We start from the raw sequence: 16,234 nt of genomic DNA on the forward strand, positions 1-16,234 counted from the left end.
AATCGTTCGAACGATCCGGAAAATTCAGAGCGACATGTCCTGAAATTCCTATACCTTCGCGCTTCGTCCTGGCTTCGTCATGCTCGATCCAGAGACGCGCGTCGATCCATCATTTGGAATAGAAGCAGAAGTGTCCGGCGGTATCTGGGATACGTCAAAGTGAAGCCCGAGTCTCGCTCACTCGCTCGTGCACTTCGTCTTTTCGGAGAGAGAGAGAGAGAGAGAGAAGACCATCTCGCGCGCGACCATATGGTCGCCGGCGGCGCAGGTCATTATTTTCTAGCAGGATTGCTCAGAGGAGAAATCCAGAGGAAAGGGAACGTGGAATGGGGAGATCGGGGCCCACCACGAAATTGCTCGAAAATTACTCGGCGCACCTCGCCCGGCTTTTCGTTTTTCGGGGATAATTTTATGATCCGGGGATTTTTAATTTGAATTTCAATACGGAGCGAAGCGCACACGATCCTTTTTTCCCCGTGCCCCATTCTTCCTGGAACGCGATACCGGCTGCTACGATGAAAGTATCGATTCGCCGGATGGGTGTCAGGGTATCTGTTCCGCTTAAATAAATTGATACATAACCTAAAATAGAATTATCAACTTTATATATAAATTAAAACCTTGTAAAGAAATTGATCGAGCTTTATTAAATTTTGATATTAAATTTAAAACATACTAAATACCACGGGACACCGTTACAGCGATGTATCATGTATCTATATAGTCTATAATATTATCGCATGTTATAGATAAATCATAATTTTTTTTGTGCTGTAACTTTACACTCTGCTTCGACGTGTCAGCTATGTGATACATTGGTAGCACTTTAGGATTTAATATACGTCGCTTTTTTTTGACGTATTAAACTTTTTATTGACGCACCATTAAGATCATGCCGCCAGTCATGCGAGGAGGGCTTAAAATACCGGATGGAGATTGTATATATTATATACGTAGAAACTAAGTAGCATTTTATAAGAGCGTTGTCGTGTATACATTTTTGTCGGTTCGTTACTCAAAAGAGTGACTTGAAACTTTAAGTAGCTACTTCCCTCGGTCTCGAGAGATCTTAGAGAGACCTCGGATTCTGAGCACCTATACTCTCATGTAGATGAAGCCTTGCACGAATCTCGTCTGAAACGCTCTTGGATCGTTTACCCTGATTTGCATATTTCGTGAAACATGCAGCGGGGAACGGTGCAATAAACTAAAATGCAATCTGGAATAGAATATTGCGGCTTTACGATGCTATTAAACGGCACAACGTTGAATAAATACGCACGTGTGTAGCAAGAAGTGTTAATCACTTCCTCAATTAGCGTTCTCTCGCGTACGATCAGTGACTATAAACCTATATTTATTGATACGACATCGTTTGAGTGCATATATGTTACATCTGTTGCAATAACATTTGATTGCATCAGTGCGAAATATCAGATCTACTTTACGGTAAATAGAATTAAGATATAAAGCAACACGGTTTTAATATGTGTCGTAATTGTGTAACAAATTCAGAAATTGCTCAGTTCCATCACTTTTTCTCTTTGGCTTGCGCTCATTTTTTCTTTTTTCGCTCTAACCCCGCCTCTCATAAAATAGAGAATAATATCGCCCTCCTCTTTCCACCTCCTGAACATTTTTGGTGGACTCACGACGGAACTGTATTTTTTCCTCTCTAAAGATAAATCTGCCCGCGTGCCATATGTCGACTTGATCCTGGAAAACGTTTTCCGATTTCTCGCATGCAACAGATGGCCGGGTAGGGCGGTACGTCCTCTTCTTGAAGGATCTGAAAATCCTATGGGAGCGATTCTTTTTCTCCGACATGTTCTCTCTAGCCACGAATTAGCAATTTGTATTATACATCGGAATATTGCTGAAATTTAAAAAAAATATATATTAGAAAGTATCATTTGTCTGAAAAGTCTTTATACATTTTGGAAAATTAATGTTATTACTAGCTAAACTAGAAGCCGTAACGAAGATAAAAAAATTTATAGATACAACGATCAAAGAGAGAAAGTTAGTAAAGAATTTGAATATTCTTTAGATAGGAAAATGAATAAAATAATTAGCTTATCGTACAAGCTTCGACAACTATAATGAGCGAGATCTAAGCAGAAGTGATTTAAGTCTCTTCTAACATGAGAGAGACTATCTATAATATAATATAATATGTGTTTGTGTGTGTGTAGTGTGTATGTGATTTAAACATACCGTTGTTATTCGGGAAATAATTCGAATTAATGAAGTTTAAAGATAAGAAAGTTGATAATAATTTTACAGGTCTTGAATATAACAACTTTTGACATTTCTCACAATATATATTTAAAGATATTAAAGATTAATTAAAGATATTATAAAATATAATATCTAAATATAATATATATGCAAAAATATATCCTATATATATATTTAAAAATCACGTTTTTTAGTTTTTTAAAATGCATTCCAAAAAATAACAAAAAATCTAAATTAAAATAATTAAAAAGATATTTATAAAATACTTTTTTACATTTATTTACATATAGAATCCTACATCTTGAATATTATTTCAAGAAATTGAAAAAAGATCTTGAACAACAAAATTTATTTTGTCCTCTGACGATTAGAATACGTGGGATTCTCTGTACATGTTCCTACATACATAGTATATATAAATTCCTATACGAATTTAAAAGAGGGTAGGGAGAAGAAATGACGCGACACATCGCGAAAAGAACGTGTGTGGGAAGGGACGATCTTCTATTATAAATCATAAGAATGATTATGTTAAAATCCGCTAGGGCCAGCTCATTAGTTCGCGAAATATCGTCCGGTTTCTCTTTTTATCTCGTCTTCCCAAGGCTATCTAGTCGAGGCTGGCGAGGGTGGGGAAGAGGGAAGAGATGAACGGCGTAGAAAACAATTTGGACGTCCCATTTGAGACCCGGGTAGTGCCTTAATTAGTCCCACCATAGCAGATTACCAATCAGCAATTCGGCAATTACGATGCGGTGATTTTTCAACTTGCTGACTATAACGCTCGAGACTTTTTAAGTAAGGATGTACCGATAGGATATCGATACACGAAAATACACTTTTCCTGATTTTCCGCTCGTTAGACATATCACATATTACGAAAGTATCGAAATAAATGTATATATAAATATATTAATATATAAATTAATAAATATATTAATGTCAAAAATTCATTTTTTTTATGTATGTTATTTTTACAATTTTTGCTAATAAAACAAAATAAATATAAAATAGATATATCTTTTTAAATTTTATTAAATAATTTTTTGTCTATAAAACGATACCTTGTTAGAAAATAAATAAACAAACAATGAAGGAAAAAAAGAAAAAATTATTTTAATTATTTATTAGCGCATAATAAAGACTGTATGATAATAATATAATTGTATGAATAACTTGCTAAAATATGGAATTGTCCCAAAAATGGTCGCTTTTTCAATCTGATACAATTAAAACTAGAAGTACCCACGTGGAAACAAGAAAAGGAAGCAACCTATTCAATTTCGGCAAATCCCCCTTCCCCCCTTAAGCCAATCCTTCGAAGGAAACTGTTAAATCTATTACGGCTGTAAAGCTCGATCACGATCACGTTCCGTGAAGAGGGTCGAGGATCGAGTCTCGAGCGGCGAGTTGCATCTTATGTTCGTAAGAAAGGAGGGATAGAACGGAGAGACAGAGAAGTGTGTTTTGTAGTTTCGGTGGGCCAGGTCGCAGGTAGGCGGCGAACGGACCCCTGAAATCACTCGAAAAATGAGGGGGTACACAGGCCTCCCGTAACATTTCTTTTCTCTTTTTTCTTGTTCAAACGCGATATAATCGTTTGTCCTCTCGTGGAGGGTGGACGTGGAAGAATGGCGGTGAAAGGGATGAAAACTAGCAGTTTGTTTCTGTAACTCTTTCAGTTTGATAATTTTGTTATTCTAGCTGATGTCTGGTTGCTGCTGATATCCTGAAACCGATGTATACTTGTTAAACCCTTTAATACATTTAAAATTAACATTTATCTATATATATATATATATATATATATATTCTAATAATATAAAATATTAATTTAATAATAAATTAAATTATTTATTTATGGAAATATATATAAATAATTTCTATCTTAATATTACGATTGTATTCATCGTACCTTTATCCTTTTTTCATGCACATCATACACGTTTCTTGATAGATACAAATGACAAATTATACTGATAACATGTGTTAGACGATATTAAGTTTAATATGAAATTCTCTCGAAATGAGAAACCAATTTATTAAGCTTTGAAAAATGTCAGAAAGATATATAGTTTCAAATATAAAATTTGACAACATTTTACAAAAAATGAGCAAAGAGTGATGTAAGTAAATCGAAGGACAGAGTAACAAGCCAGAAGAGCAGGCTTTATGTAAGTCCTTATCTGCAGGACGTTCATCTCCCTGGAAGAGAAGGGTCGCTACGACAAAGATACTTGATATATTTCGTGGAAACATGTTATCGGAATATTAACGTGCCTCTTCAAGTATACGGAGAAAGCGATGACACCTTGGATAAGTATAAATAGGAACGGAACGTACATCATCATCTTTTTTTTCCTTGTCACTCTTACGCGCGATTAAGTATCGAATTTAAAAAGGGGATTTATACAGATAATTCTTGATAACATAATTCTTGCAATTTTATTTTTATGTTCAACCAACATCTACATTTTTTTATTTTTTAAATTTCTCAGAAAATATTTCAAAGAATACACTTTGTACAATTAAAATTTTACTTTTTTACTTATAACTTAAATTTGAGTCTTAAGAAATGAAAATCTTCAATTATATAATGAAATATACATGTACAATTGCTCGTATATTCTTAATATGTTACCATATATAATCTTATACAAATTGCTATTTACAAAGAACTACATTTCAAACGAGAGAATCTAGATCTATACTTTTCATGATTTTAGTTTCACACTCGTACATTGTCCCTACTTATTCCTAATATATTATCCCTATAATTTATTTCTAATAAATTATTCGTACTTATTTCTAATACATTCCAAAAATTATTATTAGCATCATTATAAGCAAGGAAGATTAAAAGGATAAAAAATAAAAAACGGAAAGTGCATAATATCTCTTCTATACATAATTGGTTAGAGAATATCAGTCTCGAATCGTTAAAATGTGCAGATCAGTTCTATCTCTGTACGAGTGCCGATCTTATCAAGCTATCTATAATAATAAGAGCTTGGACCTTCGAGTTATTTTTACTCGATGAGTATTACCTATTATCTTGAGTTATCTATTATCTTTCTCGTTATATGTCAAGCGTGCTTTCGGGAAATGTAAATTTCTCGTGATGAAAGTCTTCCCAAATAAATAACATCTTCGATGAATCGTCAAATCTCATGCGGTCATCACTGTTGCTGGAAGCTGTTTGTTACCGTCATTGCTATTCGTCGCGTCTACCTGACCTGATGTCCTCGGCGCTCTATCCGTAGCGTCTGTTTCTTGATTCTTCTCCAGATTAACGTAATATACGTGCCGCGCGGCGTAGCAAAGAATCATCATCTCGATTAATATCAGCGCGTTGCTTGTCACTGAAATCGAGAACAGGAAAATTATGAAGCGATATTATCAATTATATCAACGTTTAAATTAATCTATTATTAATGGAAGCATTTATGAAGATTGTGAATAACGATATTAATTATATAATTATTCTAAAAATCTATAATATATGTTTCTAAATATAATATGTTAAAAAGAAAAGTGGATTTGTGAAATGATTTGTAAATGCGCTTTTTAAAATTACACTTGAATCTGATATGGTTTTTAATGGAATTAATATAATAATTTTGTCGATATTAATAAAAACCAAAATATTAATATATAATGTAAAAAATTATACAAACACTACACTACAAATATCACTGAAACATACACTAAATGAGACCTTTTTTGACACAAATGATATGCTGTCTCATGTTAGTTTGAAAAATTTATTCGTAGTACGTGGAACGGGTGAATTTTTATGGTGCTCGCGGATGCTGCGTGACGTCTCTTTTTTCAGTGAAACGAGTTTCTTTGTTACAGTAGGTCGTAGGTCCATGGAGCAGTAAAAAGAAGAGACGTATTCTAAATTCAAAGTTGAATGATCTTATCATGCTGTTTGAAGAAACTACCGGACCGTAAAATTATCGTTCTTTTATCGGTCCCTGCCAGAACGTTATAGTGCAGTAGTAAATTAAATAATAAATACGGTCGCGATAGTGTATGAATAGTTATATGATTCCAGCAGCTTATCTATCCCGAATCAAGATGTTAAATAATTTATTAATTGCCCGTTTCGTCATAGTTAATACGAAATGTGTTATTTATAAAACGAAATACATTATAATTAAATAAACATATGTTTAGAAATGTTGTTTAATTTGCACCTCGTAACTTTCTGGCAATCTAGAACAGGTTTATAAAAAAAATTTATAGGTCAATCAAATAAGTAAATAAATAATTAAATATGAATAATTAAATTTGATAACATTTATAGTATTTACTTTTATTTAATTATGGATCTCTGATTTAATAATAATGTGATAGTAAGATTTTTTTCACCTGGTGAGCTGCGATATTTATTATTATATTTATAATTTATAATTTCATTTTTAATCAGTTTTAATCGTTGATTTTGGATAGAGCATGGAAATGAGTAAAACAGAAACAGAACCAAAATGGTAACACATATATTACCGTTGGCGTAAACTGTCGGAGTGAGGGGAGAATTGCACGGAAATACGCCCGCGGCGGGCAAGGCTCTGATAATACCGGTCTGCAGCTTAGAGAACAACATTACCAATTGTAACACCATCGTCTTATAATGTAGCTTGGCCTCTGAAACGGAAACGGACAATATTGATCAGAAACTTTCATTCCTATTAATGTAGCATGAACAGCAATTTCTCGAAAAATTACTTCCTGCGACGCTCAGCGATCATCCCAGGATAATTATTATTGTTTGACAAATATGTGCGTGTTGGACTTTATATAACAGTAAATTTACTTCAACAGACATACAAATTGTGATCAAAATGTGTTGAAAATTTTTTCGAGAGATAAATACTAATTGAACTTTATCAACGCATAAAAATGAAATAAAATTATCAGAAGTATATGTACATATATAATATAAAGTTAAAATTAGGTAAAATTATTATAAAATAAACGTATTAATAAAATATAAAAATATTATTTTTTTAGTTCAAGCATCTTTTCTTTTTCTTCTTCTTTCAGAAGAAGAAGAGCATTTTTTCATTATGACAAATATATTGCAATAAATAGACTGATATTAAGATTGTAATAAATAAAACATTTGATTTACTAACATGTAAATACTGTTACATCTTTAATTTTTAAGAAAGTTTTACGAGAAAAAAATAAAATATTGATCAAGTCTTAATTATGTTTATAGAGAGGTATAAATATTGAGAAATTGATTGATATATATACTGCAGGTAAATCTTCCGTAAAATGTATGGGGAAAGAAACCTTGAATAAGCACTCATTACCTGGGACTGCTGCATGTAAAGTCTTTGTAGCGATGGTTAAACTGTATATTCCTAGAAGTATACTGATTACCATGATCGGCTGAAGGAACGTGACGTATTGCGTGGCAAGCATTGGATCCTCAGCTTCCATATATAACAATATGAAGTAAAGAAGACTCTGAAAATACAAACATTTTTTTACATTAAAGTTTCAAAGATTTTTAGTACTTATGTGTGCGTGTACTTCGAAAACGAAAAAAAATCTTCATTCAACCATTTCATTTAACACGTCTGCTATTCGTTAATGGATTTAATTAGCACGAAGAGTCGGGATTGGAAACTCATATATGAATATACTGATATATTAAATAATATACTGAAATGCGTCTTTGCCTCTCTCGAGGTTACGCATTTCCTAATTCTGCCTGCAAGGCAACTGACGTAAATTAACTGGTAAATATTACAGATATCTGCTATCCGTTAATACCAAATCGATCGCTGTAAGCAAATAAATGGTTTACGAATATGTTTACCAGATAATTTCGTGATAGCAACAAGCCGAATCTAATTTTACTTGTTAATTGAAGTAATTAATCAGTCATATACTATGTAATCTATGATTGATGAGAGTCATAGAAATTATGAAAATTTATGTATCCTACAATTTTATGTATTCTATTTAAAAATTGTTATACATATTCTAGAAAAAGAGATTAAAGAGAGAGATACTTGAATTAATTTGCTCCGTATATCAGAAGTCGTATTTGCTACAATAGTGAGAGCAAAATTTTTGGCGAAGAAGAAATCAAATTAATGTAATCAATTTTAATTAATTTAAATATAATTAATGCGACTAAAACAATAAATGCAATGTTCTTTATATTGAGAAAGTTTAAATTAATGCTATACATATATAGTAAAAGCAACAATTGTTTTTATAAATTTTAATTATTTCGCCCGGTAATTAAAACAGTTATTTAGCATGGCATAAGTGAAGCGATAATCGAAGCGTGAAGGAGATGGAGGGAGATCTCTTTTTTACCTGGGCGATAGGAAGCTGAAGGGCCAGAATTCCTATCCAAGACAAATTGGCGTCGGTCATTTGAAGGTTTGGAAAGGGCAGACAGGGCCAGCAGCAACAGGGTCCAACTCGTAGCATCAATGTTGGCGTCTCGCTCGTCTTCCGGCGACCAACGTCCAAGAGGAGAAGATAGAGGCGATACATCGAAATCATTAAGAAAATCTGAGTTACCGCCTCCGATAGTAACTGGCCTCTGTCGAAAGTCAAAAAAACGTCATTATTCCGGCAAGTTTCGCGAAACGAACGAACAAGTGTTAAAGTGATGAGATTCCGGGGAAATTATCATTATTGATTGACAATTTAAAATTGCCTTGAAATTGCATAAATGAGAAAATTTGGAAACACATTAATAAAATCTATTTTTATCAATTTTTTATATAATTAATTGTAAATATAGGACATAAGATGTTATTATTTAATAACATATATGATATAAATTAATAGTAACGGAGGAGAAAAAAGATTTAAATAAGATTCTTGGTGCAAGTGAGATAACGTTTTTAAGCGAGTCATTAATCAATGTTTAACGTATGAAACACAAAAGGCTATTAAAACTTTATTTCGGAAGGCATTATCGTTATCAAATGCAAAAACATAATTCATAAGCATTTATCAGCATTGCCAGACACTAAGACAAAGTGATGCGTCAAACTGATGATAATTTTTGTTGATAAATAAATGAGTAACGCGAAGTTTAAGAAAAGATTATCATGGAAATTTGAATTAAAAAATTCCCTTTAAACAATTTATAATTTACAATAGAAATCTATTTATAATTTTGCATATCGTATATTCTAATATTGTATGTATAACTTTATCGTATTTATTTTTTCTTTATTTTTCTTATTTTAAGAAAGATAAAAAAAAAGAAATACGATAAAGTTATACATAATACAATATTAGAATATACGATATGCAAAATTATAAAATGTTTAAGTTATTTAGTTAGTTTTTTACTGGAACATTGAAATTCATCTTTTACTTAAATACTCCAATTTTTCGAGTTTCTTTTTTATTATTTTTAAACGAGTGTTAAGAAAATCTGTTTTTAAGAATTTTTCTACGGAAAATAACGAGTTTATACAGTGATTTACGATACTGATCACATGTATTGTAATGTATATAACAATTATCTATGATTAATTGAATCGAAAAAGGCAATTGACAAAAGTGACTTTTCAATATAAAAACAAACAAACAAATATCTATAATCTTACTACAGATATTTTGGTTAAAAAAAAAATTGGTATATTGTATAAGTTATTGTATATTATGAAGTTCAATATGAAATATTTTGTTAATAATAGATACGTAATACATATATAGTAAAATTACAAATAGAATTTTGTCTTGAATTACAAATCTAAAGTGAACGTAAAATATGAAGTGAAAACAAAAATGGCATAACGCTCATGCTTTTATTTTACACTTCGCTGGTGGCAAGTTTTTCTCGTTATCTCGATATTGTTAAATAATTGCAATAGGCCTTTATTTTTTACCTTGGTATCGCAATCGCCATTAGACTGCAAACGCTTGCGACAGGATATACCAATAGGATTATAACGGCATTTGTTTTATAAGATTCCGATTCTTTTTGGGAGAGGATATTGCGACAAGCATCAGCAGAGAAGTATATTGTGAGGACCAAGATTATCGAACCGACGCTTAGCAATGCAGTACCTATTGCATCTAAACCTGCAAAATACACAACGATTAAAGAAAATTAACTGTCGTTTTTAATAAAATTTTATAAAGATAATTAAGAATTTATATTTTTTATTTAAAAATTTAGCAATAGTGATCATTACTTCTAATTAATTTTTTATTTATAAATTAATAGTGTGATTTATAAAAATTTAGATGTATATAGTATGATTTATAAAAATATTGATATAATAATTTTTTTTTTAAATTATGTTAAAATTATTATTTTTTCAATTTTGTTTTTTTTTTTTTAAGAAAATAAAGCTATAGCTCAAGTATACTTGAATATCGAAATCTGAGTACAAAATATTCTCATGTCAATTTCTCTCTTTCTCTCTCTCTCTCTCTCTCTCTACATATATATATATATATATATATATATGTATATACATATGTGATATATATATATATACAGGGTGTCCGTAAATCGTGGGGACTTTTCTCGTATTTAGATAGAACGAGCCAAACTGAGTCGAAAAGTCTTGTACCATTTTGCAATTTTCTCAATAGTTTATGAGTTATTAATAATTAAAAATCGCCGTATTGGCCCGGCCCATCGCCAAATCCAAGCGCGCCGTGAGATACGACCGCCCCGCGGTCCGCGCGCGGGCAGTTGTTTACAACAAGCGGCGGCGATCACGCACGAGCGGCGCGTAACGCCGGGCCCCCGTTCTAAGCGATGATAGTAAAATTTTCTAACGACATAGAAAATTTTTTTGTGCGCACGTATGTACATACGTGTGTACATGCATACACAAGAAAATATCAATTCTACTGCTTAAAAAAGCGATTACTCAATTTACTTTTTTCTTTTAATAAGTAACGGTTGTCTTTAAGAAAGAATATTTTCTTGATAATAGTTATAAAATGTACAAATTTTAGAAAGAGTCTTTATCATGTACTCGAAAGAAGAATTTATACTCCTTCAAGAAGCATAATAAAATTCTATCAAAGAAAGTTAAAAAAAATAAATAACGTAATATGAGGAACCTCGAGATTAAAATAGGAGAAGTCAAAACTATGAGGGTCAGACGCAGATCACAGTGCGTAATATCAGAAATAACTGATTTATTCGTCATTTTGATACATTACATCGATCCGTACGTTTCGGTTCAGTTTTGAGCCATCTTCAGCGGTAGTTACAGAAATTGAGTTACACGTTCTCCGTACCATATGGCGAATTTACTGATTCAAAGTATTAGAAACATAGGCCAATAGATCCATATCCGCAAATTTGTTCAATTAATGTCGAGATATTAAAAAAATCCTTTAGGAAACTCATCATTCGGTCTGAAAAACGTGGAATACAGAGCCATGTACATAATGAATACTCTATGCGAGAAGACTTAACGATCTTATCGACAACGACACACAGCAATGATATGAAAGGTCCTGCAAGAAGAGGCATGTCGTAGGTCAATACACCGGCGAGAATTATAACAAAGCACGATTTGACACCGTCTCAAAATGACACGGATTTTTTGCATCATGCATATGTCACGGTTTTGAGCAAATTGTAATCCATGCTCATGAACTTTGGTCGTTGGCAAATCGGGGTTTTACTATTGATACGTGCAATATTGTGACGGTGTCAAATCGTATCTTTGTTATAATTCTCGTCGGTGTGTTGACCTACGACATGCCTCTTCTTGCAGGACCTTTCATGTCATTGCTGTGTGTCGTGTCGATAAGATCGTCAAGTCTTCTCGCACAGAGTATTCATTATGTACATGGCTCTGTATTCCACGTTTTTCAGACCGAATGGTGAGTTTCCTAAAGAATCTTTTTAATATCTCGACATTAATTGAACAAATTTGCGGATATGGATCTATTGGCCTATGTTTCTAATACTTTGAATCAGTAAATTCGCCATATGGTACGGAGAACGTGTAACTCAATTTCTGTAACTACCGCTGAAGATGGCTCAAAACTGAACCGAAACGTACGGATCGATGTAATGTATCAAAATGACGAATAAATCAGTTATTTCTGATATTACGCACTGTGATCTGCGTCTGACCCTCATAGTTTTGACTTCTCCTATTTTAATCTCGAGGTTCCTCATATTACGTTATTTATTTTTTTTAACTTTCTTTGATAGAATTTTATTATGCTTCTTGAAGGAGTATAAATTCTTCTTTCGAGTACATGATAAAGACTCTTTCTAAAATTTGTACATTTTATAACTATTATCAAGAAAATATTCTTTCTTAAAGACAACCGTTACTTATTAAAAGAAAAAAGTAAATTGAGTAATCGCTTTTTTAAGCAGTAGAATTGATATTTTCTTGTGTATGCATGTACACACGTATGTACATACGTGCGCACAAAAAAATTTTCTATGTCGTTAGAAAATTTTACTATCATCGCTTAGAACGGGGGCCCGGCGTTACGCGCCGCTCGTGCGTGATCGCCGCCGCTTGTTGTAAACAACTGCCCGCGCGCGGACCGCGGGGCGGTCGTATCTCACGGCGCGCTTGGATTTGGCGATGGGCCGGGCCAATACGGCGATTTTTAATTATTAATAACTCATAAACTATTGAGAAAATTGCAAAATGGTACAAGACTTTTCGACTCAGTTTGGCTCGTTCTATCTAAATACGAGAAAAGTCCCCACGATTTACGGACACCCTGTATATATATATATATATATATATATATACATATGTGATGATGCACACTTTCAGCGTATTAAAAACCATTATCGTTTATTTTTATTTTCTAACTTATCTTATCGGTAAATATGATATAGAGATAATGATAGAAATGATAAATATATTTAAGTTTCTCATAATTAATTAATTACGGTTTTATCAACATTGCGTAAGTTAGAAAATTAATGAGAATTAAAGCACTACACAGATAATTTGCTATAGATTGAAAACAGTTTATGATGTAACATTTTAAAGTAGACATGTTTCTTCTAATTTCAATTTTTATGGTATTGTTATCACATTAATTTTTTCGGTGTTATCGCATATCTTGGAAAGAGATTCTCTCGTAAGATTTATACCAAGAAGCAGTTATCTAAAGAAGACGAAAAACAAATAGATTAGAGCATATTGGAAAGTGTCGAAAAATAGATTGACATATAATTTTTATACATAACATTTTATGCGGAAATAAAAGATCTATTTAACTTTTAAATATATACATTATATATACATAATATTAAATGTACATAAACTTTAATTTAAATATGTATAGGTAATGTACTGTAGGTCATATTATACAGAATAAAACGAGGCCCAAAAGTGTCTGAGCATGATCAAGCGATTTAACGAAAACAATATGAACGAGGAAGAGTCACAGTTGTCTCCGGAGCAAACAAATGGTTAGTTGTGTTGAGTTGGCGCTCTCTATTCCGATAATATATATTCCATATTAAAATTTATTACCCTGACACAAAGAACTCTAATTATTTTTATCAATCTAAACCCATACACCTCTCCTACAAATAAATACACAAATATACAATAGTACAAACAAACAAAAAGTTACATAATTGGTCATATATACTTTAAAGAGTATGTACATATGTATGAAGAGAGTTATATAGTCGCATGATATGAATTGTAAATCGCGATGCTTATCAAAAGTTTGCCGTCACGCTTAACTTTTGTTTAACTTGTTCGTTCAATAAGCTTTATAACGTGTGGCATGAATATAAATTATACAATTGTGCATGAAACATTCACGTAGTTCGTGTGAACGTAATTGTTCAAATTATTTTTCGCCTGGAGAAACGTTTTCGTTGCATGAAATAAACCAATTTTATTTACACGTATTATTTATGTTTTATTGTATTTGTTGTGTTTGAATTTCTTATATAATACTTACTGTAATGATATATCTTTATGCAGTACTTTTATAATCGAAAACAGAATGAACGTTTGATGCCCCCCCCCTCTCTCTCACTCTATTTATCTGCTCTTAAGTTTATAAATATTTTGATATACTCGTGTACGTGCGCGCAAAAGTAACGAGTAATATTCTTCGCATAAGTTACGTCCGAGAATTTTCGAGGATTTTCAACTCGCGCGAATAAGGTCTCGTGTACCAGACGAACTTGAGTCCAACTTTCACCGATGCGCTTACGTCGCTCAATGCAAGCGTATCTACACTGCATTGCGATAAATTCGCTTTCGTAAAACAGAACGGCCGTGCATTAATATAGTATATTTCCATACGCGTAAATTGTACTAAAAAATATCGGACTCGTGTGAGAATTATTTTACTCGAAATCCTTAAAATAGAAGCAATTCTTGGAATTTGCGGTACCGACTGTAATTTGTAATGCACTGGTATCTCTATTGTGCCAGTATCTCTATTGCACAAAACTCGGAATACCAGCTGCTTTTGATACGTAACTCACTTTCTACTATCATTAGCTATAACGGTGTCTCTATAGCGAGCTCAAACTTTTAACGGTTACTACAAAGTTAGAACTGATATTTTGGGAATAATATGGGAATTGATAACAAGTAAATCGAGGTTATCGGGTAATTGAGATATCACAATTATTGAATGATAAAGTCTATAAATATCACAAAAGAATTCCGAAAATAGAAAATCTTTCTCAATTTAATAATTTCATAATAACCGCGGAATTATTTAATATTTAACAATTAACTTGCTTTATTCTTATAACAGTTACCTTTAAAATAATTTTTTAAATTTAATAATTGATTAATTGTTCTAATTTATAATTACTAGTGCATAATATACAAACGAGATTATCATTATTAAACAAATATTAAAAATATTATTAGTAAGAAATATTACTATTGCATTAAAATTATTTATTCTCTCTACATTTATTCTGAAGATATTAATTATTCTACCTGACCTTGTATCTTCCATTTTGCTTTTAAAAAAGAAAATCGCAATTCTGTTAATACCGGACTTTATCGGTGGAATTACACCGTTATCCGGATGTTGTCGAGACTCACTTTCTACGAGTTCGATAGCGGAAGGCACGTTATTTGGGTTGCAGGTAACATCCGCGTGAACGTCAAAGTTCTCTATGGGAGTGCCCATGATTGCAGATGCTCCAAATGAATTGTCGTCTCACAGCACTCTGTTGTCTGTCACTCGCGGGTTTGATAAACTCGAAAGGCGCGCTCGCTCGCGGTAGTGTCGCGAGTGAATTCATGAGGGAGAGAGACGGTCGCGGTAGTGCACAGTGAGAGTGAGTCCCCACTTTTACCTGTGCCACCACTGGATTGCGATGTTGTAATGAATTATCACTTGCAAAAAGTGTATACGCTCGTGCGCGCAAGAAACAGAGAAAGAGAGAGAGAAAGAGAGAGAGAGAGAGAAAGAAATAGTAAATATAAGAAATATCCTTTCCGTAAACTTTCTCCCTCTCTTGCTGCAGTTTCTAACACAGTTTTGCAAGAAATACTAAATTAAGTAATAATTTATCAATTATTAGCACACTCTATGTATGGATAAAAGCAAAATTGAGAATGGTACTGACAATATGCCGTGATAAATAACTATTTAAAAATTACAAAATAAAATGATTAGTGAAATTATTAATATTATTAAACTTATTAGACAAAATAAGTTTATTATTAAAATTATAAAGATGATTAAAATTGTTACGATTATTTCAAAATCAAAATTAGATATAATGGAAAATTATTAGAAATATTATTTTTTAGATTGTAGAACTTTTAAATTTTGAATATTTATAAAAGGAGGTTTTAAACGAAGAACCGAGGGCAGAGGAGAAATTGCATTAAGAAAATGGAAACTATGTTAAAACTAAAGCATATTTTTTATAATTGTAAATAATGTAATAATACCTTTTGCTTTGCGCAGAGCTTATAAGTTTTTTACATTATGTTTCTGCATATCACGACCTTCGATCGGTAATGATATTATAATGTAGAGC

At 32.2% G+C, this 16,234-nt stretch overlaps 1 protein-coding gene across 1 annotated transcript; it reads right to left on the minus strand.

The window, feature by feature from the left end:
* Positions 1-4,773: 4,773 nt before the first annotated feature.
* Positions 4,774-15,500, minus strand: LOC112459401 (organic solute transporter alpha-like protein 3). Its single transcript, XM_025023475.1, has 6 exons — positions 15,285-15,500; positions 10,128-10,323; positions 8,590-8,821; positions 7,569-7,725; positions 6,754-6,894; positions 4,774-5,603 (listed from the first exon to the last, which is right to left on the minus strand). The coding sequence occupies exons 1-6, from the start codon at positions 15,370-15,372 to the stop codon at positions 5,410-5,412; spliced, it is 1,008 nt and encodes a 335-aa protein (XP_024879243.1). The 5' UTR covers positions 15,373-15,500; the 3' UTR covers positions 4,774-5,409.
* Between the last annotated feature and the right edge of the window lie 734 nt (positions 15,501-16,234).

This window comes from Temnothorax curvispinosus, unplaced genomic scaffold, assembly GCF_003070985.1.
Source record: "Temnothorax curvispinosus isolate PA1 unplaced genomic scaffold, ASM307098v1 QBEX01009828.1, whole genome shotgun sequence".
NCBI classification, from domain to species: Eukaryota; Metazoa; Arthropoda; class Insecta; order Hymenoptera; family Formicidae; genus Temnothorax; species Temnothorax curvispinosus.

Coding starts and splice junctions, on each gene's coding strand:
- LOC112459401 (XM_025023475.1), bottom strand. CDS start 15,372: ATGGGCACTCCCATAGAGAACTTTGACGTTCACGCGGATGTTACCTGC. Junction 10,324..15,284: donor CGCTATCGAACTCGTAGAAA/GTGAGTCTCGAC, acceptor TGTATTTTGCAG/GTTTAGATGCAATAGGTACT. Junction 5,604..6,753: donor TCCGACAGTTTACGCCAACG/GTAATATATGTG, acceptor TCTCGATTTCAG/TGACAAGCAACGCGCTGATA.